General features: G+C 40.3%; 1 protein-coding gene across 1 annotated transcript in view; it reads left to right on the plus strand.

Annotated features, from left to right (window-relative positions):
* eys (EGF-like photoreceptor maintenance factor) overlaps nucleotides 1–26,650 on the plus strand; it is a 174,603-nt gene that overhangs the window by 33,394 nt on the left and 114,559 nt on the right. The window contains exons 13-17 of the mRNA XM_078273744.1: nucleotides 16,196–16,429; nucleotides 18,196–18,318; nucleotides 18,420–18,533; nucleotides 22,014–22,127; nucleotides 26,271–26,384. Of these exons, the coding sequence (XP_078129870.1) occupies nucleotides 16,196–16,429; nucleotides 18,196–18,318; nucleotides 18,420–18,533; nucleotides 22,014–22,127; nucleotides 26,271–26,384 (699 nt within the window). The remainder of the gene's footprint in view (nucleotides 1–16,195; nucleotides 16,430–18,195; nucleotides 18,319–18,419; nucleotides 18,534–22,013; nucleotides 22,128–26,270; nucleotides 26,385–26,650) is intronic.

Here is a 26,650-nt window from a genome sequence, read left to right on the forward strand (position 1 = left end):
TCCATAATAGAGGGAGGTGTTGCATTCCTTAGTGTGCGGCTGATTTTACTATGCCCTCTGGTAATAAAATACTTAATCACTACTTGATTGCACAAATCAGAATGCCACAGTCCAATGTCACATTCAATAGTAAACAGTCCACAAGACATATACAATACAAAATACACTCTGGGCAATGGTCTGTTTTGCTAAATTATTTTCTCAATATATTCCACAAAGGCAGAATAACTTGCACCGGTTATGTTGGATATTTAGTATTCTTTTGAAAGTCTAGCCTCAGACTTAAGTTGTTTGAATATGATGCAGTGAAACAATATCACTGCTGTTTTGTTGTCATTGTGCCTCTTGTTTTAGTTCTCTGTGCCTTTCCCTCATCCAAATATCCCTCTATTTTACTGTGTCATAAATCAACACAAATGTGGGTGAAGTCATTAAAACATTTACTGCCTTGAAACATGCACAGCACCTGTTACATGGTGTGTGTTTTATGACATTATGGACACAGCAAATGCATCACTGTAAGTAATCTGCTCTTATTATTTTTTCTGCCCGTTGCTCAAATTAGATTTGGGCAAAAACAGAACACCAATGTGTCAGTAGAGCTTCCATTATTGTTTTGATTTCATTGAAAGATTTATAGACAGGTGTTTCTGATCACTTTATCTTTTCAGAAATTGAATTAGATAAATGGTCTGTCAGGTTTGCTTGCTTCTCTCTACAAAAACACACATAAGGAATCAGAAAGACTATCACTATTTACCACTTCTGCCACAGTTTCCTGTTTGCAACTACATTACAGTATCTCTGTGTTCAATTGTACTGTGTTTATTGCAGCATTTTTTGTATAATATTATATTTTTTGTAAATAAAACCAGAAAGCTCTCAGGGATACTTCAGTCAGGGTTGCACAATCCTTTAAATGTGTTGTTTTGGTGACAGAAAATACAATTGTTTAATCTGCACCTGGCTCTCAAAACACACATAGCAATTGGCAGTGCCAATCATCTAATGACAGCCATGGTTTTTGTCTCGTAACTATGAAGTCAGAACCATTTAAATGTATCAAGTTGCTATTGTTGTGCCACTTAACGCAACCAAATTTTGCAGCATGTGTCAATTAAACTTGTTTAAAACTACAGAACACATTCAGCAACATTTATTCAAGAGGACGTTTTTTGTTGTTTTATGGTGGTGCTTAACTTTCGTTTGTAACTTAAATTACTTAACAAATGTACTTTTTTTTTTTTTAAGTAAGTAGTTTTGTTGACTAAACCTAACAAAGTAGTTTTGTTTCATTTCACAACGTTAACCACGTTTAAAACAGCAACCATTTCACAATGTGCGCCAGTCAGGGTTGAACCGTTTCTCATTTTATTTATTAAACTCACTTAGAAGTAACAACTGTATTTGGTGATTTCTATCTACGAACAGGATTTTCAGTTTTTCAGCTCAGTGAAGCAACCCGTACGTTGTTGATGATGAGAGATGACTTAAATATGCTGATGACCAGCAGTTCTCTGGGCCAAGGAATAGTTATGACCCATGGCTGTTATCATTAACCACTGAACATGGGTACATAAGGACTTGGCTTTAATGTATTCAACAATACATCACAGTATGTCTTGTTACTACTGTACATTTTGAGATAAAGTGAAAAACAGCTTCACTTTCTGCCTTTGTTTCTGCAGCAGAGTTGGGCTGAGCCACTAGTAGCTGTCAGATAGAACAGGGAGTCCCATTTGGAGATGGTGACACTGTAGATGTGACATTCCTTCATGCAACATTAACCTTGGAGTGAATTGCATGCACAATTGGTTATTAAACACTTCTGAAACACTCTGTTGGAGGCAATAGCTGTCCATTAACTAGTCAAGGCAATACATAATATAATGAGAAAAGGGTAGTTGGAAGGTCATCAAACATCTAGATAGATGTGTTGATGTAAAGTCCGCAGCTCTGGAAAGATATTACAATGTAAAGAAAGTGGAGACAGGATGTACATAGTCTAATATACCCGCTGTCCTGTTGGTATATTCAAGTCTTGATTAGGAAGTGATGTTTGAAATATTCTGTCCTTTGTCCGTGAGTAAGATCTACTTTGCAGACACCCACTGCACTCAGATTAATGCAACAGGGGTTATGGGCGGATTCTTCCTGTTTAGAGGCTTCTGGGTTAAAGAGGGTTTTGGTTAGCATGACAAAAAGAAACCTCCGTGACTCCATAAAGTGAATCTCCCAGCCTTTGTGAATGTAACAATTAAATGCAAATGTGTTGATCCACATGACCTAATGGGCACAGGTTGAACAGTGTGATGTCAGTGAAAAAACACAGTAATCTATTTTAGGATTCTCCCTTTAAGTCATTTTTATTCGTAGAAACGTAATGAGTTTCGGTCACACTGTCTGTGCTTTATTTACAACAATAGATATTGACATGGCTATCTATCAGTGACATGCAGACGTGCATTTGGTGGGGCAGATAAATGTGATACAGATCAGTTTGGTCGGGAGGGCCTCTGTCAATGATTCACTCAATTAGCATACTTCATAGCAGGTAGATTGCAAGGGCAAGAATCAATACCCACATTAATGCGCTAAAGAAAAGACGTCTAAACCTAATAAAACATACAGCCACATACATATGTGTTCCATAATATGTGTTACTGTTGTTTTAAGAATTCAGTCCTCCTTGCTTATTTTCTAAGGTTTGGCTGAGTTTCCCTTCTCCATTGTTAACTAAATTTTCATTGCAGGGTTCAAGGGGAAAGATTGCTCTGTGGACATTGACATTTGCTCATTTGGACTATGCAGTGAACATACATTAATATGCGCTGAGACCAAGGATGGACAGAATGTCTCTTGCACTTGTGAAAGAGGTGAGGAAGACCTTTAACGGGTGTTATATTTGTCATGCAGGTATATTGATAACAGGTGATAAAGGTCTCCTTACCAAAAGGAGTATGTAGGGTTAGCACCATTTGCACTTTTGCATTGCCGTATTGTATATGTTTACAATCCTCATAGAGCTGTTTATATGTATATATACATTTTTTATACACAAATTTATATCTGCACATAGTTAAAAATGTTTAATGTTCATCTTGTTCAGCTTTATTGTCCTTGTTTTGTATGTCTCTTTTTGTGTATGTGCTTTGAGAGCAACAAAGCCGGAGTCAAATTTCTTGTGTGTTCACACTTATTTGGCCATTAAAGCTGATTCGGATTCTAAAAAGTAAATTATTATGAAGACTACATAAGAATCCTTATCATGTGCTAGACCCAAGGTTATAATCGTTAACGAAAACGAACGAAATAACGAAAACTAGGTGGGAAAAAACATTGTCGTTAACTGAAATAAAAATTAAAACGAGGCATTACAAAAAAACGATAACTAATCTAAAACTGTAATGTCTGTTTACAAAACTAAAATAAAATAAAATGATCGAGTAAATGTCCTTAGTTTTCGTCTTTGTCGATCTTTCATAGAGCAAATAACTTTATATCTCCCAACCATGACATTTCCCGTAGACATGTATAGTTTCCGACTGGGAACCCAGAAATTCCGACATTTCACGTCGAAATGAACACAACGTGTCCGTGGCTCCGTGCCTCTCGCCTGGCATCATAGCGGTACCGAAAGTCAGAAGAAAGCGGCAGTCCTATGATTATGACTCTGTCAGATAAAAGCGCCTTGCAGTGGAAGGTGGTAAAATATGTGGACAATTTATTACAGGGAAAAATCCCACGAATTTTAAAGTAGATTTGAGAAGCGCACACAAGCTAGGAGGCTAACCTAGCTTACCTTAACAAGGTAAAGGAGAACGCAAAGCCCCCTTTCCCCGAAACAGAAGCTAACCCCGGTAACGTTACGGGCATGGATGTATGAATACAGGGCCAGGCAGGATGACAGAGACAACAGCAGGACAGAGAACACTACAGGAGAGCTTTCACTGGCGACCCGATAGCTGCTGGTTAGTACATACGCAGGAACACCAAAAGCGGGAGGAAGCGTGGGTTAATATGTGGATTGATACTGGGATGTCGACACAACTGTGTGACTCGATTGACTTCAAAAAGTTCGCCTCTTTACTCGAACCAAAGTGGAAAACACCTGTTCATGTCTTCTTTAGTCTGTTGGCTATTTAGATTTTTTTCTTGGAACACGTACTTACACATTTTGCACATACTGCGTCTTGTGTAGATTGTTTACATATTTATGACCATATGTAGGCTACATTTTATGTACTGGTGTTATTGTTGAATACATTGTGAAAAAAATAAAAATTAAACTAAACTAGCAAACCCGCTTTAAAAACTAATTAAAACTGAATTTGAAAACAAAAAGTCAAAACGAAATAAAAATAAAAACTAATGAAAAATGCAAAACTATAATAACCTTGGCTAGACCATGTATCGAAAGAATACCCCCCAACTGGTACATAACATTTTGAATCCTTCATAACCACCTGATTAATCTCATACTGATTCACTCAGGTTAATTTGACAGCTCCTGCAGAAAAAAAACTATTTTGTTTGTGTGTCAGTCAAGTCCCACTGATTCCCCTCCATGAGGATGACAGTGTTATCACAGCAGTCGCTGCCAGCGGTGACAGGGATAACACAGGAGTAAGAGGAAGAGGCTTGACCTGTTAGATACTATGAGGCTTGCCAGGGGTAATCAGGCTTCATACTCTAGCAAGTCAAGGATATATATGCAGTAAGTGACAGAGTGCAAGTATAGTACTGTGTCTACATGCACAGGAAACCATGCAGCTTATTTCTGGATACAGTTACGGTACTTGAAATGCATTTTTTTTTTCTTCTGCCAAACCAATGGTAATTCAGTCGACGCTACTCCACACCAGCTCTGCTATCCCTTTTCAAATGAATGGCTATTATATAGAAGTACATATAACACAATCAATAACCCTAACTTCATTACTCCTGTTGCACTTATGCTCGGCAGATGTCAAAGTGAAGGATTGTGAGTGATTTCTTATGTAAATGAAAGCAACCTGCGGCGAGCAGATCCCCAGATCACTTCTCAAGGGCAAACTGCGAGTTGCTGTCTTGTCTCGACGTTTCAGGTCGGCAGTCTTGGCATGCGTATTATCTAATGCTTGCCAACCTAATGTGTTGCAAAACATGTTACTCATACCCTCCCTTGCTATACTGCATATCCCATACTGTCAACCTTTTGACCTAGTAGTAGTTATTACTCACACTAAATCACATCCTTGAACTAAGAATGTTTGATGAACTCATTTTGCTTGTATGATTTTGTGTTTGTTTTGTACAGTGCTATCTTGTTATGAAGGTTGCTGGGGATATTCTTTACAGATTTCTATTTGATTAAACTCTCTTGAAGAGCAGATTTTGCAGGGCAATCATTGTGTTTTTCCGACCATAAAACAGTTTTTGACAGGAGTATCTTTTTGTTTTACATTAGCATTTATTTCAAAGGAACAACTTTGCAGTGCAAGGCTTATTTTTGCCATACATTTATTTGAGCTTCAAAAGCTGTTGTTCATCAAAAGCCCCACTATAGCATGAGACATTTTTTTTGTCATACCACAGGTTTAAGCAATGCAGCAGTTGCTTTTGTTTGGCGGCTGTTCTTGTTTTTATATAACCCTACAGTATTGTTTTGAAAGGAAAACTGCTTATTCTGACTGTTCTTTTTATGTTCATTTTTTCCCCACATTCCTAATTGTGAAGAGCATTTTAGGAGCCGTATGCTCCGTTTAATCCTTGGCTGACTGTGTGAAACATTGCAAACACATAACAAATACTCTATGGTAGATAAGTGTGAGGGTAACCTACAAAAAAAGCCTGTGTAGCACCAGCAATGTTGTGCCTTAAACACTGACATGTTTCTTCTCTTTAATGGCCTGTATGTGTGTGTGTGTGTGTGTGTGTGTGTGTGTGTGTGTGTGTGTGTGTGTGTGTGATTACATTTACACATGTGCACCGAAGCATGTTATTTGTTTAAATGTGGTTCCCTTTGTGTATAGATTGACTTTGATCTTAAAAATCACTGGATTTGGCTTGTTTAATGTAATACATCAGAAGGGCAGTGACTGGCTCTTATTAAACATGATTAAATGATTCAGTGAGCTGAGTCTGCATGTGCCCAGCAAGCTCTTTGAATCAATACAGGCTTTGAAAACCAGCTTTTGTTTGTGAAAACAAAGTCATGCTGATACTAATTGGCTGAGGAATGAAACCAGGCAAAAAGGATTCCAATTACAGCGTTTTGTTTTGTTTTTGACATATGCTGCAGGGTTTGGAGGGTCATTTTGTGAAGTAAATCTCAGTGAGTGCGAGTCAGAGCCTTGCCAGAATGGTGGTATTTGTGTGGACGGCATTGACCTGTATCAGTGCTTCTGCTCAGAGGGTAAGTTGCAATGCAGTTAGATCCCCCAATAGTCGAGACAATACGATAATGTGGCTAATTCAGACTTTGTTGGTGTGCAACCAACCAGTTTTAGTCCTTAAGTTATATGACCCTGACTTAAATAATAAAAAAAACAAACAGAAGAAACACTTAACACTCATTCTTTCTTCAATTTATTGTTTGGTGGTGTATTTCTTATTTCTTTGGATAACTCGACAAAGGGAGATGAAAAGTCACTGAGTTATTTCCACTACAGCTAAAGCTCAAAAATACAAGCAAGGCTGTTTTCCATTTGGTGTTGATGGTCAACAACCATACAAGGAAAAATCCATTTTATAAAAGAATCTAGGAAACAAATGCAGCCACACCTCATTTCACTTTTCGTAACTAGATATATAAATCCCAGATAAACTAAATAATCTGTACAAACCATCTCCTATTGCAGTTTACTTTCAGATTTTGAGCACTGGTATCAATTTCCATTTCTCTGATGGGACCAATATTTACAGTAAAAATGATCAGGGTAGCCTAATTTGTCTCATGAATCCAGTCCACACTCTCAAATGGTTTAAAGAAGTAAAGAGAAAAAATAGGGCCAGTTGCCTAATTATGAGTTTACTCATATCCTTTTAATTTTTTTGGAATCAAAAAGGAATGTCTTGCCTCTCAGATCTTTATAATGGACAATGTTTCTAATGATTTCAGCAATTACAGTAGAAATGTGACCTTCCTTGAACTAGTTACTTTAACATTAAGAACCCATTAATGCAGAAAATGGATTTGATCCCTGCAAAAAGATCTCCAACAATCAGAAAACGCAGCATTCAACATTAGCAAATCATTGCTACCAACTGAAGAAACTAGTACTTCTTGCACATTACATTTCTTACAGACTATTTCTTATCTGCAGACTCAGTTTACTGCAGTATGTCCTGAAAAGAAACTTCGATAACGACCTTCATGCACATGGGAAATGTACAAGGATTCAACCATTTTTGCACAACTGGAAGAATTTCTTGTTCCTCATCTTCTTTTTTCGCCCAACACCATGCCCTCGATGTGACAACAACATAAGGTTTATCTTAATACCTGTCCATGTGCCATAGAGGGTTGAGAGTTACCATAGTTTGTCCATTTTGCTGATTAGCACACAGTGAGCCAAGGAGCAGGAACTAATCAGTGAACTCAGTTGTTGGAGTGTTTGCTTGGAATGAAAGCTTGTTTACTCTCAACAAAAGGTTGTTTTTTTAGCATATGGTGTTGATTGCTAACTTTATTCATGATGATTTTCAATTACACTTTTCCTCATTTTTCCTGGCTTTCAGTTCAATACCCATAAGGTTAACAAATATTTGCTTTAAATTTCTCCTATCACATGAAATCATTCCATCAGCAATTGTCGCTTGCATCATTAGAGTAAGAAGGAATAAATCTCAGCTATTTTTCCAATCATTTTTGGTCCAGCTGACATCTTACCTGTGAGACATAGCTCTGATTAAACCTTGATTGCGGGTGAAGCCTGTTATGCATTTTTAATGAAGTCAGGATAATTGTCAAATTTTATGACATGGAGAGAGGTGGAAATTGGTTCCATGGTCAGTTTGAGAAATGATGAGAATTTGACCTGCACCGATGCTGCTGATAGCCAAGCATTAGTCATGGGCCTCCTGTAGCTGCAATGTGTGACAGTGCTAATGATAGTCATTTTATAGCGTGACCATGCAGTGGAATATATTTATGGGGGACTTAAATGTCAGAAATTGGCAGCACTCACTTTTACTTCATGACTTTTACCTTTTTATTTTTAAAATATCAAATATGCTGATATGACTTAGAATTAATCGCTAGAAAAAATGTCACACACAGTATTACAAAATATAATTTATTTCCTCAAATACAGACTGTGGTGCAGTCTACTCTCCAAATTATGTACTTGTTTACTTGTGAGGAGCTTCCACTAGTCATGTAAATTTTCACAACAGCAATAAATAGCTTTTGGGTGAAATTTGATACTAATTAGTAACTTTTCAGGTCTGGTGTTTACTGATATAAACTGGTGAGATTTCTCTTCCTTTCTCCTCCTTCCAGGGTTTGGGGGATTGAACTGTGAAATCAACTATGATGAATGTGTCCATGGGTACTGCGTCAATAATTCCACATGTATTGACCTTGTTGCAGACTATGAGTGCATCTGTCCTTCGGGCTTTGCTGGTGAGTTATCTATGTCATCATTTTCATAGGCTATGTCATATTTTCATTTAGGCTTTAATGAATGTAGTGCAGATTGATGACTCTTCAGTAGTGATAGCCATCAAAGTGGTCCCATTGTCCAATGTAAGAGCTCATTCACCATTTTCCTAACGACTGCAGCTGATTGAGTATAAATATATCTTTGTATCTCCTGAATATCCAAAGATGGTATTGCTTACAAAATCTATAAAATGTGCTGTTTACCTTACATTATTACTGATTCATGTTGACAAAATGCTAAGCTGTACATTACTAACACATGCTCATTTTGTCTCCAGTTTAATATTTGGTGTTGTATGAATAGATACTTCACGCCCTTCATATGTTTGTTGAGCAGTAGTAGCAAGGGAGTTTTATTCATATGTTTGTACGATGACACTATAAGCAAGCAGAAAACTAGACTAAATAAATTGTGTGTGCCTTTGGCTGTGGGAAGAAACTGCAATAGTACAAAGATATGGCAGTTATACTGTAGTATCACCACTACTGGCTCCATTACCCAACACATGCATACCTCACATCAAGCTAGTTCATCATGTTCATCACTTTCTGCAGTCAAACTCATTTGTAGGACAGGATATTGAGATGTGTCATTATGTTGGTGATGTGCTCTTTGTTTTTGTGTGTGTTTGTTTTTATAGCCCTCAATTAACAATCTTTATTTACCACTCAGGTAAAAATTGCTCCACATCTGTCTCTGCATGTGCATCAGATGTTGAGTTCTGCAGAAATGGAGGAACCTGCTCGTACAACTCAGCTGGGGAAGTGCAGTGTATTTGCCCTCCAGGTATTGAAGCACGTTTTAAACAGTCAATTGGTAATGAATTTGCAGGTTAACCACCACTGTTGATTAATGGGTACATAAAGCACTCAACATATGTATATCATTGTTAAAAATGTCTCCAAATAGTGTTAAAGGCCAGTTTTTGTCGTTTTTGGTATTATTGGGTTTTTTAACGCAATTCGGTGATGACGTCACGTTGGGGAGACGTGCCTCCGCCTAGTACTAGAACTATGGTGACTGACTGGGATGAGGAAGAGGTGTTTTTACTGTCAGTGAATAGCACCGAGTGAAAATCAAGGTTTTCTTTATATCTAGTGACAGTGATCATGTCGTTAGTTCAGATAAGTACTGGTAATCTAGCTAGATCTAGAAATAGAAGGCATCATGCTAGCTATAGAGGGTTTTCACGACACGTCATCAGACCGCTATGTTGGAGGTACTCCGCATCACAACAAAGCACAGGCACTGAAGTAGATCCCGAACGTCGTCAAGGAAAATGGTTAATTATTGCCGTGTTTTAGGTTGTACCAATAGGTCAGACCGAGAAAAACATTTGGAATACTATCGACCTCCAAAAGTTATTTAAAAACCAGGGAGAGGAAAGCCAGAAGTTATCAGAGGAAAGGAGGCGCTTGTGGTTGGCAAAGCTCAACCAGGATCTACGAGGGAAAAATCTGGGCAACATCCGGATTTGTTCGGCACATTTCTTCTCAGGTAAGTGAAATGTTGATTGCAACGGCTCATAACAAATTTTCTAGTGTAATGATAATAATAGTTTTAATAGTAAATAGTAAAAACAATTATTGCTTTTATTGTTTTTACGGTTTGTTTATTTTACTGTAAAGCACTTTGGAAGGACACTGGCTATTTTAATGTGCTATATAAATAAAACTGACATTGACATAATATAATTCATATCAAGCTACCACATGTGGCATTAATGACTTAATATGTTATTCTGATCCTTCTCAAAATGTAGAGCTAAAATGTGCTGTATTTCTCATTGTATTCCAGGTAAAAAGTCTGACCTTTACCAAAAGGATGACCCAGATTGGGTGCCATCTGTTGGACTGACAGGTCAGCAAGGAGGTTCACCTCAGTCAGCCAAAGAAACAGGGAACTCAAACTACAAGCGTTGCATGAATTGAACCCAGCAGAGACTGAAGGCTGAAGCTGCTGCTGCTTCTAGTGCTGCTGCTGCTGCGGAGACTGATGACCCCACCACAAGTGATTATATCAGCGATAATTTTTGCTGCACAGGGACTCAAACTGAATTGACTGGTGATGTCATTGAGGCTATTACCATTGAACTTCAAAGTCTTAGAACTGAAAACATTCAGTTGAGCTCTGATGTTGCACATTTATCCACTTCCTATGACCAAAGTGCCTTTGTTGATAAGGATGAAAAGGTTTTATTTTTCACTGGCCTACCTACATACCAGATACTGTTGGTACTCTTCACATTCCTTAGTCCCCACCTCCCTGTGAAGAAGTCACTTGATAAGTTTAAGCAGTTGATGCTGACATTGATGCGTCTTAGGCTTAATGTTTCCACAACCTTCCTGTCATATGCATTCAAGGTGTCAATAGCCACTGCTGTTATTATTGATTGATTTGAGGTTTTTATAGAACGTCCATCTAACCTTATAGCCAGAGCAGAAACATGGTCTTCCTACAAGCACCATAACACAGTTAAATTCTTGATTGGTCTTACACCCCAGGGCACAGTCTCCTACATTTCAAATGCATGGAGAGGAAGAGTAAGTGACAAATACATAACTGAAAACTGTGGCTTTTTGAACAACATACTTCCTGGTGATCTAGTTCTTGCTGACCGTGGCTTTAACATTCAGGCCACTTTAGGTTGTAGAATGGCTCATGTACAAATTCCAGCCTTCACTCGTGGAAAGTCACAGTTAGCTCCTGTTGACTTAGAAACCACAAGAAAAAATGCCCACGTCAGGATTCATGTTGAGTGTGTGATTGGTTGTGTGCGCCAGAAATATACTATTTTGCAGGGGATATTGCCAATTGATTTCTTGATGTGCAAAGATAGTGATGGTTATTGTACCATAGATAAGATTGGACTTGTCTGTTGTGCTCTGGTAAACTTGTGTCCATCAGTAGTTGATTAAAGTGTATTTTTATATGCACTTTGGCAATAAAAATAAATTAATCCATGTCTGGATTGTGTCTGTATAGCCTAGAATTATCTAGAAATGATTGTTAATTTACAGTCATTAAGTCATTGTTATTGTATTGTTGTGGAAAAGAACACACAGAATATCACTGTCATCAGAACACAGATTTATTAAAAGGAAAAACACACTTATAAACTATACACTACTATAAATTATACTATAGTGCAATACACTAACTGTAACCACATTTTTGTATGTAACTTGAGTATAACTTTTTTTTGTCAGAATAGCTTTACAAAATTCTCACCAACTTGAAATCAAATGCCAAAAATATTTAAAGAACCTATCACATTTTCAAAAAAAGGTGCACAATTCTAAATGAATTAAATATAATTTAACCTATATTAAAACAAAGTGCCTGAAGTGCAAAACTTCACAGCAGACAACAAAAAGTTTTATTTTTTCGTTTTATTACTTTGGAGGTGTTTTTCCTTTTTTTGGCAGAGACTGAGGTAGCTTTTGGCACTGTGGGCAATACCATTTTCCCTTTGATGCAATCTTAACATTAATGCACGAGTAGTGAAACCACTTAATTCGACATTTTGCATTGTCACATAGAATCATTTTTCCAAACTCAACTTGGCCACATAAACACCAGGTTTTTTCTTGGCCACTGGCACTTGCAGCACAATCAGAGCCATGTGATTCTGCTGTGGCAAATATTCCAGGTTGTGACACAGTGGCTATGGTAGATGAAAGCCTTGTGTAAAACTTGCCAACTAACTCTGGCATAATGGCTGTCTCGAAAATGTTCTTGCTTTTCTGGCATATCATACCCCAGAACTCTTCATCAAATAAAATTCGCTCAACATGCAAATCCTTTTCTGTCCAAACAACAAAATAGGCAGATTCCAGTTTGCACCTGGTAGAAATACTGGTGGTTTCAGTGAAGTGTCAGTTTCCCTTCACTGTCCTTCTCCAAGTAGGATACACTGTCTAACTTGTCACTTTTCACACAGAATGGACATTTCACTTCAATTACACTGACACCACAACAATCACAAGAAACAAAGCCATCGGGAGAAGCACCCAAGAATGGCACACTTGGATTTATGAAGAAACCTGTGTTGTGTACTGTCACATTTTCATGAGATTCCTTATGTACATCTAGAAACATGTCACGTGCAAATTTCTCATGATTACATCCCCAGGTAGTGGCTTTTGATGTGAATTTGTATGACTCAGGATAGCACACACTTTTGATAAAGCTCTGTGATGGTTGTTTTGGATCAGTGCAACATGCCGTTTTCATTTTAGATGCTGTAATTCGATCTGCACGAAATCGAAACCACAGTTTAGAGGAAGCTTGAGCCCTTGTAGCGGCCTCAACTGCCTTTGCTTGCTCCTCTGATACTGAAATGTCAACATCTTTGCACATGGACAATAGATCACTATAGTCCATGTGAACTGCTTCATCCTTTCGCAATTCAGTCAACACAGGAGGGAAGTTTTCTCCAATCACTTTGGGGACAAAACTGTCAGAGTAAGGCTCAATAAGGGACAAAATAGCAGACTTTGATCCAGTTGCGCTAAGAGCACTGAATAATGATGACAGTTCATCACTGGTTGGCTGTTGTGTGCATGTCTCTCCAAGGCCAGCCATACATGTGCAGTGGGCTCCAAGTATACGACCAGACTTCTCAGTGATTATCCAGGGTTCGAGGGATGTTTCTCGGATTGATTGAGAATGGAGTACCTGAATAAAAGACAAGAAAACCAAATATAAGGCTAACAATAACAAAATAGTTTCTTACCACTTACTAAAAAATAAATAAATAAATAACAGGTAGGCTTATCTGCATCACTGATTCCAAATTTTTTGGGTGTCAGATTGTACATGTGTATATATGACCGAATAAAATGCTATGAAACTAACAATGATAGTGTACAATGTAGATAGAAAACTGGGGGTCTTTGAAATAAAAAAACCCCCAAAAAAACGATTGAGAGTCACTTGGCTACACCTTGAGTCTCGCAATGATATCATACATTTAAGGTTGATTAAAGACGTTATTGCATTACTTACTTTAGCCTTCACAACACAACGGTTGTTGATGACTTGGTACTGCGTCTCCCTCACCCATCCACACACCATCTGGTTATAATCCTCCAAACCTTTGTATGATTTAAGGTCTTCCGCTGTGTATGGGCTCGGCAAGAAAACCAGGTAGTTGACTATATCTGGATATGCAACTGAAGGAGGAATCACCGAGTCGCCATGGATCCAAGAAGAGGGAGCCAACTCGTAGGGATCTGCACTGCCAATAAACCGTAATTCTCGAAATATCGAGCCTTTTCTTGTGGTCGAAGTCCTTCCCTATATGCCTTTGCATCTTGGACGCGTTTTAATGCGCTTTTCTGTTGTTTAGACATGGCTACATTCACTTAAAGTATACAAAGCGCACAATACTCCACTGTACTCTGCTCAGTTGTTTACACCGAGTGCCTCCAACATGGCCGCGCATCCAGGTTCCCGCCCAGAATGTGACGTCGGTGAAAACCCTCTATGGGCTAACTTGCCAGTCAGTCCCACCTGTGAAATCCCCCGATGTTGTAAACACATTTTCGATTAGATATCTCACGTTTTGATGGTAGCCTACTAGCTCCAGTAACAACATATTTGCCTAGTGTTTATTTATTACTTGGATGGGGGTGCTGTTCGGCTTTTCACAAGTTTAGACAGCTAGCTAACGCTTCGCCGACGTTTTGCTAACGACAGCTAGGTAAATATTACGACTGCCTTTGGAGTTTCCTATATCTGCGTCCACGTTGTCAACTTAAGACATGTGGCGTTAGTGCGCCTTTTGTACCATAATTGTATTGAATGAAATGTTAAGCTTCGCTCCTATGAGATGGGTGGATTTTTGTTACGTTACACACAAAGCTAACTGGCTATAGTTAGCCTGTGCGTATGCTAGCGGAATTAACTAACGTTGCGTAGCCAGCCAGCAGCTTCGGCAGTAGTTTCGGCGAGCTAACCACGACAGCTAACACATCCACAAGCGTCTATTTCAAACATCACTGCAGGTTGACTGCTTTTAGCAGCAGAGGTTGATTGTGGGCGACAATACTGTCGTGGTTAGCTCACCGAAACTACTGCCGATTGCCGAAGTTGCTGGCTGGTTACGCAGCGTTAGCTAATTCCGCTAGCATACATACAGGCTAACTATAGCCAGTTAGCTTTGTATGTAACAAAAACCCACCCATCTCGTAGGAGCGAAGCTTAACATTTCATTCAATAAAGTTATGGTACAAAAGGAGCACTAACGCAACATGTCTTATGTTGACAACGTGGATGCAGATATAGGAAACTCCAAAGGCAGTCGTAATATTTACCTAGCTAGAAGTCTAGGCTAATGCTGTTGCGCTAACGTTAGCAAACGTTGGCGTAGCTAACTGTCTAAACTTTTGAAAAGCCGAACAGCATCCTCGTCCAAGCTGTGTTTCACTTTCCCTCCAATATTATTATACACATAATAAAGACACATGGACTTGGTCGAGACCAAAAGCTATATTTTGCAACACCAGTGGCACAGACCGAGACCATAAACATTGAACAGAGACGGGACTTTCGTCTGTCGTCTCCCCAACGTGACGTAATGCAATGCTTGTGGGGGAAAAGAGAATCATTGCAAACCGCTGTAAAATAATAAATGCATCTATTGTATTTGATGTTGTTGGGTAACAGTTTAAATGTTAATTACCAACAAGGAAATTGCACAAATTCATTAGCAAATAAACCCTGCAACATGGGCTTTAATCTCAATTTTTGTTTTGATATATGAATCAAACTTGTCATTTGCTCTTTAGTCAATACTATAGTAATACCATGTAGAAATGTAGACATGCAACAGTGTGCTGAGTAAAAAAATACTAAGCTGTGGCCGGGTTAGCTCAGTTGGTAGAGCAGGCACACATATATAGAGGTGTATGCCTCGACACAGAAGGTCCAGGGTTTGAGTCCGACCTGTGACGATTTTCCCCCTCTCTCCCCTTTCATATCTAGCTGTTCTTTCCATTAAAGGCTGAAATGCCCCCAAATATATATATATATATATATATATATATATATATATATATATATATATATATATATATAAATACTAAGCTATATAATCATTATTGCCACAGTGTGTCATTTTGCTCTTCTTGGTTTAATCTGCATAAATCCCTCTCTTTTAAATCCAGGCCCTAATGCATGTAACAAATATATTAGTGATGTTGATTACTGTGCCTTTACCAAAACAGCTTTTACCTCTTGGTGAATACCATTAGAAAGCACATGTACAAATCCACAAATTAGTTTCAATTGGTTAAAAAAACACGACAAAAATCACAGTTTTTGTCCTCTGTAGGTTGTGTACTGTTGCTGAGAAATCCTTAGTTTTAGTGCTTTTGGCCCTGGCTGGATAGAAAATTCAAATCAGCAAGGAGGAAAAACACTGGCAATGACAGCATTACGTGAAATCACAATCCATGATGTCTGCCAGACGTGGGAAGTCAGGAGGATACTGTACACAGCACAGCACACATCAATCACTGCTTTGATCCCACCTCTTACAGGGTACCATGGCAATGAATGCTCCTCATCTGTGAACCAATGTGTGTCAAATCCTTGCGACCCTGAGGGGACTCTCCTCTGTGAAGAGCTGGAAAATACTTATAGATGTGTGTGTCAACGAGGCTACTCTGGGCCGCACTGCAAAACACCTATAAACCACTGTGTTGATGGCCTGTGTCAACATGGTTCAGCGTGTGTGGATCAATCAAGAGGGTTCAAGTGTGAGTGTTTACCAGGTAGGTTTACCATCCAGCAGCGGCTTGTCTCAAATGGAGGCAATTCCTCGAATGAATCGTGTATAGCAGACTCACTTGTGGTTTGATGCTTGCGCTTGTTCAGCTTCCCTCTCTGTGGGAGTCTAATCTCTTTGGCCTTAAGCAACAACATGTCATATCCTTATGAAATGTGTAAGCCAGGGCTGAGTTCATCAGGTTGTGAACTGACTTCAAAGTGGTGAGGATGCTTGGAATGTATGTTTGCCCATTTAGGATCCGAAAGTCTTCTACTGGTATTTTATCAAAGGAATTGTTTACATCAAAGGAATATAGAGCATATTACACATACTATTTCTGATGGTAATAACTAGATTGTCAGTTGAAAATTGAATTAAGTCTAAGTCAAATTAGTTATTGTGATTACATTTCATTGCAGTAATTCATTTATAATTACTAGGTAGAGGTTATTAAGGTAATTATAGATAAGTATAAATAAATAACAGCATTCACATACAGTAGTAAATACTTGCCTGTTAGTGTAAGTATAAAAACAAATTTGATCATTTTACTTATTAAAACATTGTTATATTACAAATTGCAGACAACGGCCATTTTGTACCCATCATTTTCCAAATTTAATAATAAGCTACTAAGGTCCTCAGCTCACAAGAAGTAAACATAGTGTAAGGCATTAAGTGTTCAGTGGCCGTTATGGCCAATAATTATTGGAAAAGGTGAATCAATAGATCATTATTTGTATTCAGATTTAGATTGGTCTGAATATTACAAACATCCATAATTTTGCTAAAGACGGACATACATTGCATCACCTGTTACAATTACAGTAAATGTCAGATGCAGCTTTGCAATACATTTTGATTTTGTGCCTGAAGGTACACTGCTTAAAGCTTTAGTGCGTACCTTTTTTACATACAAAGCTAATTAAGACTTTCAGCTCCACAATACTATCTCTGTATTTCTCAGTATGGCTATGTTTATAAATTGGTGTCATCCGGCGAGTTTCGCACGCAGAAAATCAAACGAAGATAATTTACTCTTCTGAAGAGTCCATCATGTCTTTTTAATCATCTGTGTCCTCCTTGGCTACTAGTAACTGCGTGGAGGAGGGGTGGGGGTGGTGCTCTATCACGGAAGGCTTGTATCACGTGGATGCGCTGACAGTTTTGTTGTCAATACTTTGAATTCCTCATGGGGGAGACAGAAACTACGCACTATAGCTTTAAACTAAAATTATGTTTAAATTCATGATTTCTTACATAAATGCATTATTTGTTTCCTTGAAGCAAACCTGTTGGACACATTTACTTCCTCATAAAATGTTTACAAAATTGTTTTTAATATTATAAATCCTGCATTGTTTACGTCCATGTTTGATTGCTAGCAGTCTTCTTCTCTGTCTTTCTGGGTATACGTTACCACACACATTACCGCCCTCCACGGTTGGACAGTGAAAGCACATGGGTCCTTTTGCAAAAACAAATTGGTGACCCATTCACAAAAAGATTGTTCCTAGTGGTACTTACTACTGTTTTTAACAGCATTATAATTGTTATCATTTACTTGTGCATTAGAAGAAAAGGAAGTAAGAAAATCAGCTAATTGAATACTGTAATTATTTTGCTCTTTAATAATAATCATAGTAGGAGCATGATCACTTCTAGTGTTCTTTATTAGATGTTATTATTATTCATCCAACAGGCATTACTTTAAAGAATTGTCTTCTGAAATGGAGAAATCCTACAGAGTATCTTGTCCTCTCTCTACAGGTTTAACAGGCCAGTTTTGCGAGATAAACATTGCTGATTGTGGAATAAAACCATGTGGACCCCTGAGTATCTGTAAAGATGCTCTCGGTGGCTACAACTGCTTCTGTGCACCTGGATTTATTGGTAAGTGAAAGCTATCTTGATGTTGTTCTGTGTGAGTTAAAGTGACATTTTATTTAAAAAAAACAATGTGTCAACATGTTGTGCCTTTCATACTTTCTAAGGAAATAACTGCGAGATTGAAGTAAATGAATGTCTCAGCCAGCCCTGTCGAAATGGAGGCTCCTGCATTGATGAGCTCAACTCTTTCCGCTGCCAGTGTCCTCTTGGAATCACAGGTATTTAAAACACTTCTTACCGTGACTGGGTTTGTTTGACACTGCTCAAACTTTTATGTGCCGAATGATGAGTGGGAGGCAACTTAAGTATTAATCTTTGTGCCAGTGTGGTTATATTCATGGCTATGGGTAAGATAAGATAAGAAGAAATATATGTATTATGAATGCACTTAGACAATGTTCATGTAATGTCTGACTTAGAAACAGAACTTTGAATTCAGCCAAAATAGATATTCAAACAGAGACCTGTGGGTGCCTTAACCCTCAAGTGATCAGCATGGATCTTACTCAATGATGGTAAATAAGTAATGCATGAATTTATTAGAAAACAATTTATATATATATATATATTTTTTTTTTTTTATACATTTGGTTGTCACAAGAGTGGTAATAGTTAAAATGTTCATGTGTCATGTAATTTAATAAAAACACTTCACTTTTCTAAGAGATAATTCCAACATCATGCATCATGTATGAGTGCACTTTTAAGTATGTTTATCTATATTGTGTTCTTTTGAGCGTTAACTTGTGCTATCACAGTACATGTCCATGCAGTACATGGCTGAGCATGTCTTTTACAGTCTGCATGGTCAAGTGTTCACTTTCACAATCACTTTCTATTTCCATTCCAATCAACAGGTGTACATAAAGTATATTAGTTGCTAAATGTGATTTTTAACTTTTAACTTCAATCCCAATATCAATCTTCTAACCTTATAACTCATATATTCATTATATAGTGTGATCAGTTCGATTTGAAACATGGGTGGCTCTAATCAGATTTCAGGAAAATCAAAGTGTCAAGAGCTATGCTCACAGCTGAACTGTGGATATCATATTAAAGCAACACTAGAGAACTTTTCCTGCTTCGGTCCCCCTACAGGTTGGAAGCGGAATTGTCCATTACATTACATGATGCAAGTTTGCCAGATCGGGTAGCGGATCTGTAGTTCATTCGAAGAGAACTACTTTAAGTACTTATACCTTTTCATGCTTGGGGCTGGAGCTAATGATTTCCCCTCGCTTTACTTCATGTTTTATAGTCACAGCTCTTGTTCTACTTCTCCTTAAAATACAGGTGGTACTTTAAAATTATGGGGAAATAAATATATACTATACTCTGGCTGCCACCTGCACGTTTTTAAGAATTCTATTTAAATCAATTAAATTGTATTTATAGTGTCAAATCATGACAGAAGTTATCTCAGGACACTTTACAGAGGAAAAAACTTATTTCAACAGGCAGAAACCTCGAACAGAACCTGGCTGTAGGTGGGCAGTAGTCTGGTTCAACCGATATACATTGTTGGGATAAAGCCTGACATCCGGCGCGTCTCCCACGCACCATAGACTCATCCCCTCTCGCTAATTCCGCTATCGGGCTTAGCGCTACCCAGGAAAGTTATAATTGGTTTAAAGAAATACAAACAAGCCAGAGAGTTTTTTCTCCCTATTCCAGAATAGATAGGCGGTGTAGCCAGGCCATACTGCAGTGCTGACACAGCACAGTGGAGATAGGTCTGGCAATGCAAGACTAGGTGGGCAGCCATCTGCCTCGACCGGAGGGAAATGTATGGCAACAAACACAGATCACATTTCATTCAACCTTGACGCCTCTCAATGGAAACCTTTTATTGAAGCACAGTTACAAAGGAGCCACAGAAATCCCATCAGGGCAATATTTTTTACGTGAAAAGGGAAACAACTGTCTCTGCTCATAGTGTGTGGCATGATGTGCTTAATTGTGCAGGTATCTTAGATACTAAAATCGTAAATAATTAAATGGATGATACAGTTGCTTTTAGAAAAAAACTGTTTTGTGCTCCTAAATAATATAGAATAGACTGACTTTGTAGTAGTAGTAGTAGTACGTTTCTATCTGCAAAGAAATAGTGAAGTGTTCTTAAATTAATGTGATGAGATTTATCCTTTGTGATTTATGAGATTTATATTGTAAAAGCAACATTTTCAGATGCTCATCCATTCATCAACAAAACTAGCAGTCCGAAGTACCACTACCAGATCCTAGATGCTGTCAGAATAAACAACGTTATAGTAATTTTGGTTTTGCTTGACCCTAATTGTTCTTACCCTCATTGTGGCTAAAATATAGTGTTTATCTTTAGGATGGTGACAGAGGAAAGGGCATGGAGTCATTAAAATCCAAAGGGTTTATACATATGGGAGCATGCTGAACATGTTCAGCAAATTGCATTACACTATTACATTATACTTTGTGCAAGTAGCAAAAAATGGCCTAATGGTGACACTAGAGTAAAGGTCAAGGGGGTCACATAGACATTAGGAGTCATCCACTGGGGACCAATATCCACATCAAATTCTAAAAACACATAAAGAGATTTTCAATTTCTTGCGTACAAAGTTGTCTATTTGAGCTGCCAAAAATGTTAAAGGTTTATTCTCATTTGAGCAGTAAGTGTCATGGCCAGATGTTGGCACTAGAGTGATAGGTCTGGCAATGCAAAACTAGCACTAGAGGAACGTCATAGAGCAGTTATCATCCTTTTGGAAGCATGAATGTGCGTACCCAGTTTCATGGTAATCTGGCCAGTACTCTGTGTGCCGTGATTGATTTTTGTTGCTAATGGTTCAAAGACAATCTGGGCTACATCTCTAAGAAAACCTCAGTGTCAACAATGAATTCATGCTAGCCTTCAGGCCACATCCAGGCCACATGGGAGGTGATGAGGTTATAAAACAAGCTCAATTTAGAACTTTGTAGTGTTACAAAAGCAGGACAAACAGTACACTGTAATCACATGGAATGTTGCTTTAAGTCAAAGACATCTTCTCACTTTGGCATTTCACACTATATTCCAGCCTCCTCCAAAGCTTACAGCGACTTGAAATTTGTGAAATAGTGATAATGCAAAAGAAAATCATTTTACGGCTTAGTTTGTGTGCAGCTAATCTGCTTTGTATTTTCAGAGTAAACTAATTAGAAAGGAAAAACCAAGAGAATAATCTGTTTTCTATATTACATTAACTATTTTTTCCTCATATACAATATAAATATATATAAATCAGCTACTTAGGGTATGCTGTTTGGACAGAAAGATGACAATCTCTTAATGTTGTAACAGTACAGTTGCTTATCTGTTACAACTTGATTTAAGCCCATATTTGTTAAATATCCAAAATAAAATATCAGTATCAAATTTAATTTTGCTAGCATAACAGTAAAATGTGTTTATTCCATGTGTTGCAAAATGCACAAGCGAAATATCAGGCTGACTTAATTTTTGTGACAACTGTCTTAAAATACTGCAACCAAGGGATTGAAACTGTCACCAATCATCAAATTTCAAATTCAACGCAAAGAGACTTTAAGTCAAATGTAACATACATTTTACTAAGTTGAGGGAAAGTGAGTCATAAAATGTTACAAATCAAAGCTGCAGTATGGAACTTTTTGGACATGTGTGCCCACTGATTCATTAAAATCTCATGTCTTTACAGGCAACTACTGTGAAGTCGACATAGACGAGTGCATATCCTCACCCTGCCTGCACAATGCCTCGTGTGTTGACCTCGTTCATGGCTATGGATGTGTTTGTATGCCTGGCTTTACAGGTTAGTGAATGCACTTCATGTATTTAGCTGAGGAGTATCTTTGCATGTTTTCACATGAATGATATGTACAGTGCATATGTCTCTCCGGGAACTATCACCTTATCGTGGTGGAGAGGTTTGTGTGTCCCTATGAACCTGAGGGCTGTGTTGTCTGGAGCTTTGTGCTCCTGGTAGGGTCTCCCATGGCAAAGTGGTCTCAGGTGAGGGGCCAGACAAAGAATGGTTCAGAAACCCTAGGAATAAACGAGGAAGAGATAGAGTGACCCTGCCCGGAGGAAGCCAGGGGCCCCCGTCTGGAGCCAGGCCCAGATGGAGGGCCCGTCAGTGAGCGCCTGGTGGCCGGGTTTGCCGTGGAGCCTGGCTGGGCACAGCCCGAAAAGCTACGTGCCACTTCTCACTCCATCCCATGGGCCCACCACCTGTGGGAGGAACCGCTGGGGTCGGGTGCGCTGCCACATGGGTGGTGGTGAAGGTCAGGGGCCTCGACGGACCAGACCCGGGCGGCAGAGGCTGGCTCTGGGGACGTGGAATGTCACCTCTCTGTGGGGGAAGGTGCCGGAACTTGTGCGGGAGGTGGAGCGCTACCAGTTGGATCTCGTAGGGCTTACCTCTACGCGCAGTCTCGGTTCTGGAACCATACTCCTGGATAGGGGTTAGACTCTTTTCTTCTCCGGAGTTGCCCAGGGTGTGAGGCGCCGGGCGGGTGTGGGGATACTCACAAGCCCCCGGCTGAGCGCCGCTACGTTGGAGTTTACCCCGGTGGACGAGAGGGTCGCCTCCCTACGCCTGCGGGTTGTGGGGGGGAAAACTGACTGTTGTTTGTGCATATGCACCAAACAAGAGTTCGGAGTATTCAGCCTTCTTGGAGACCTTGAATGGAGTCCTGTATGGGGCTCCAGTGGGGGACTCCATAGTTCTGCTCGGGGACTTCAACGCGCACGTGGGTAATGATGGAGATACATGGAGGGGCGTGACTGGGAGGAACGGGCTTCCTGATCTAAACCAGAGTGGTTGTCTGTTGTTAGACTTCTGTGCTAATCATGGATTGTCTATAACAAACACCATGTTCAAACATAGGGATGTTCATAAGTGTACCTGGTACCAGAGCACCCTATGCCAAAGGTCAATGATCGATTTTATAATCGTTTCATCTGATCTTAGGCCGTATGTTTTGGACACTCGGGTGAAGAGAGGGGCGGAGCTGTCAACCGATCACCATCTGGTGGTGAGTTGGGTCAGGGGGGTGGGGGGAAGACTCTGGACAGACCTGGTAAGCCCAAACGGGTAGTGCGGGTAAATTGGGAACGTCTGGAAGAGGCCCCTGTCCGACAGACTTTCAACTCACACCTCCGGCGGAGCTTTTCGTGCATCCCTGTGGAGGCTGGGGGGCATTGAACCCTGAGTGGACAATGTTCAAAGTTTCCATTGCTGAAGCTGCGGCGGGGAGCTGTGGTCTTAGGGTCTTAGGTGCCTCAAGGGGCGGTAACCCTCGAACACCGTGGTGGACACCGGTGGTCAGGGAAGCCGTCCGACTGAAGAAGGAGTCTTTCCGGGATATGTTATCCCAGAGGACTCCGGAGGCAGTTGCAAGGTACCGAAGGGCCCGAAGGGCTGCAGCCTCTGCCGTGAAAGAGGCAAAGCAGCGGGTGTGGGAGAAGTTCGGAGAAGACATGGAGAAGGACTTTCGGTCGGCACCAAGGTGCTTCTGGAAAACCGTTCGCCACCTCAGGAGGGGGGAAGCGGGGAACCATCCAAGCTGTGTACAGTAAGGATGGGACGCTGTTGACCTCAACTGAGGAGGTAATAGGGCGGTGGAAGGAGCACTTTGAGGAACTCCTAAATCCGAGCTAAATACGCCCTCTATGGTAGAGGCAGAGCTGGAGGATGATGGGGGGGGATTGTTGTCAATTTCCCTGGTGGAAGTTGCTGAGGTAGTTAAACAACTCCACAGTGGCAAAGCCCCAGGGATTGATGAGATCCGTCCAGAAATGCTTAAAGCTCTGGGTGTGGAGGGGTTGTCTTGGTTGACACGCCTCTTCAACATTGCGTGGAAGTCTGGGACGGTGCCTAAGGAGTGGCAGACCGGGGTGGTGGTTCCCCTTTTTCAAAAAGGGGGGACCAGAGGGTGTGTGCCAATTACAGGGGTATCACACTTCTCAGCCTCCCTGGTAAAGTCTACTCCAAGGTGCTGGAAAGGAGGGTTCGGTCGATAGTCGAACCTCGGGTTGAAGAGGAACAATGCGGATTCCGTCCTGGTCGTGGAACAACGGATCAAATCTTCACTCTCGCAAGGATCCTGGAGGGAGCCTGGGAGTATGCCCAACCGGTCTACATGTGCTTTGTGGATCTGGAGAAGGCGTATGACCAGGTCCCCCGGGAGATACTGTGGGAGGTGCTGCGGGAGTATGGGGTGAGGGGGTCCCTTCTCAGGGCCATCCAATCTCTGTATGACGAAAGCGAGAGCTGTGTCCGGGTTCTCGGCAGTAAGTCGGACTCGTTTCAGGTGAGGGTTGGCCTCCGCTAGGGCTGTGCTTTGTCACCTATCCTGTTTGTAGTATTTATGGACAGGATATTGAGGCATAGTCAAGGTGGGGAGGGGTTGCAGTTCGGTGGGCTGGGGATCTCATCGCTATTTTTTGCAGATGATGTGGTCCTGATGGCATCATCGGCCTGTGACCTTCAGCACTTACTGGATTGGTTCGCAGCCGAGTGTGAAACAGCTGGGATGAGGATCAGCACCTCTAAATCTGAGGCCATGGTAGGGAATGAGTTCTTACCCCCAGTGAAGGAGTTCAAGTACCTTGGGGTCTTGTTCGCGAGTGATGGGACAATGGAGCGGGAGATTGGTCGGAGAATCGGCGCAGCGGGTGTGGTATTACATTCAATTTATCGCACCGTTGTGACGAAAAGAGAGCTGAGCCAGAAGGCAAAGCTCTCAATCTACCGGTCAGTTTTCGTTCCTACCCTTACCTATGGTCATGAAGGTTGTGTCATGACCGAAAGAACAAGATCCAGGGTACAAGCGGCCAAAATGGGTTTCCTCAGGAGGGTGGCATCTCCCTTAGAGATGGGGTGAGAAGCACAGTCATCCGTGAGGAGCTCGGAGTAGAGCCGCTGCTCCTTCGCGTCGAAAGGAGCCAGTTGAGGTGGTTCGGGCATCTGGTAAGGATGCCCCCTGGGCGCCTCCCTAGGGAGGTGTTCCAGGCACGTCCAGCTGGGAGGAGTCTTCGGGGAAGACCTAGGACTAGGTGGAGGGATTATATCTCCAACCTGGCCTGGGAATGCCTCGGGATCCCCCAGTCGGAGCTGATTAATGTGGCTCGGGAAAAGGAAGTTTGGGGTCCCCTGCTGGAGCTGCTACCCCCGCGACCTGATACCGGATAAGCGGACAAAGATGGATGGATATGTGCAACATATTCGGAAAATCGCATCTTTATTCATAAATTCTGTATTGCCATTAAGTACATTTCAAAGTAAAGTCAGCCGCCTACAGCAGCTCCTCTTTATAGTATAGAGACAGCAGAGTAGCAGAACCCAGAATAATTATGTCCCCACGTGTGGTGCTGCGATGCCAACTGTTAAAGGACAAAGATGAATAATGGCTCGCGATTAAAACAAAGATCATGTATTTCCACCCGTAGAAGTCAAACACAGTAACAGCTTTTGAACGGTTTCTTAATAATTGCTGATAATTCACACAGAGCCAGGTTCAGTGCATTACAAACAATAATCCCTATGAATAATGTGTTGAAGATACCTTCGCTGTTTCATACTTTGCTGCGGCACCATAGAGAGTCCTCTCAGGTATTGTAGCTGTATTCAGCGCTTCATTTTTATAATCAGAATTGACTAAAAAATAAACCTGAACCCAATTATTTTACAGGAAGTTCATATTGTGTATCTATTATATTCAACCCCTGTTTATTCCCAGATGAAAGTTTGTTGGTTTTTCCAAAATTATATTAACCCGCCTGTAGTATGGCCATTACTGTGCAAGCCATCGTCTCTGAGAGAGAAAAGCTTGGCTTCTCTTCGGATTCAACTTACAGATACTGCAATGATGTGTTTTGTGATTTTAACATGGACTGTTTTCGAAAAGCCAAACATTAATGCCAGCGACCCTTGTGTTCTTTTCTGTCAAAGGTACAGAGTGTGAACTTGACATTGATGAGTGTGCTTCATCTCCCTGCAAGAATGGAGCCACTTGCATTGACCAGCCTGGTAATTACTTCTGCCAATGTGTGGCTCCATTTAAAGGTAATGAGCACTGAGGGAATGGAGACAGAAAGCAAAGTTAATTAAGTTCACATACTATTATTTTCACCTGTCTGAACTCACTTCATATGTCTTAACAAAATGAGTATGTCTTCATTTGCTAACTGTGGTAAAATAAAGACAACTCAAGTTATTAGTGAGATTTAGGCTATGGTGTGTGCTTCTGCCACACAAATGACAACTTTGATATTTTAGTCAGAGGATAGAGCTAGACTCACTGTAGGCCATTATCTTTGCATTTCAATGAA

This window comes from Sander vitreus, chromosome 17 (assembly GCF_031162955.1).
Source record: "Sander vitreus isolate 19-12246 chromosome 17, sanVit1, whole genome shotgun sequence".
Classification (NCBI taxonomy): Eukaryota; Metazoa; Chordata; class Actinopteri; order Perciformes; family Percidae; genus Sander; species Sander vitreus.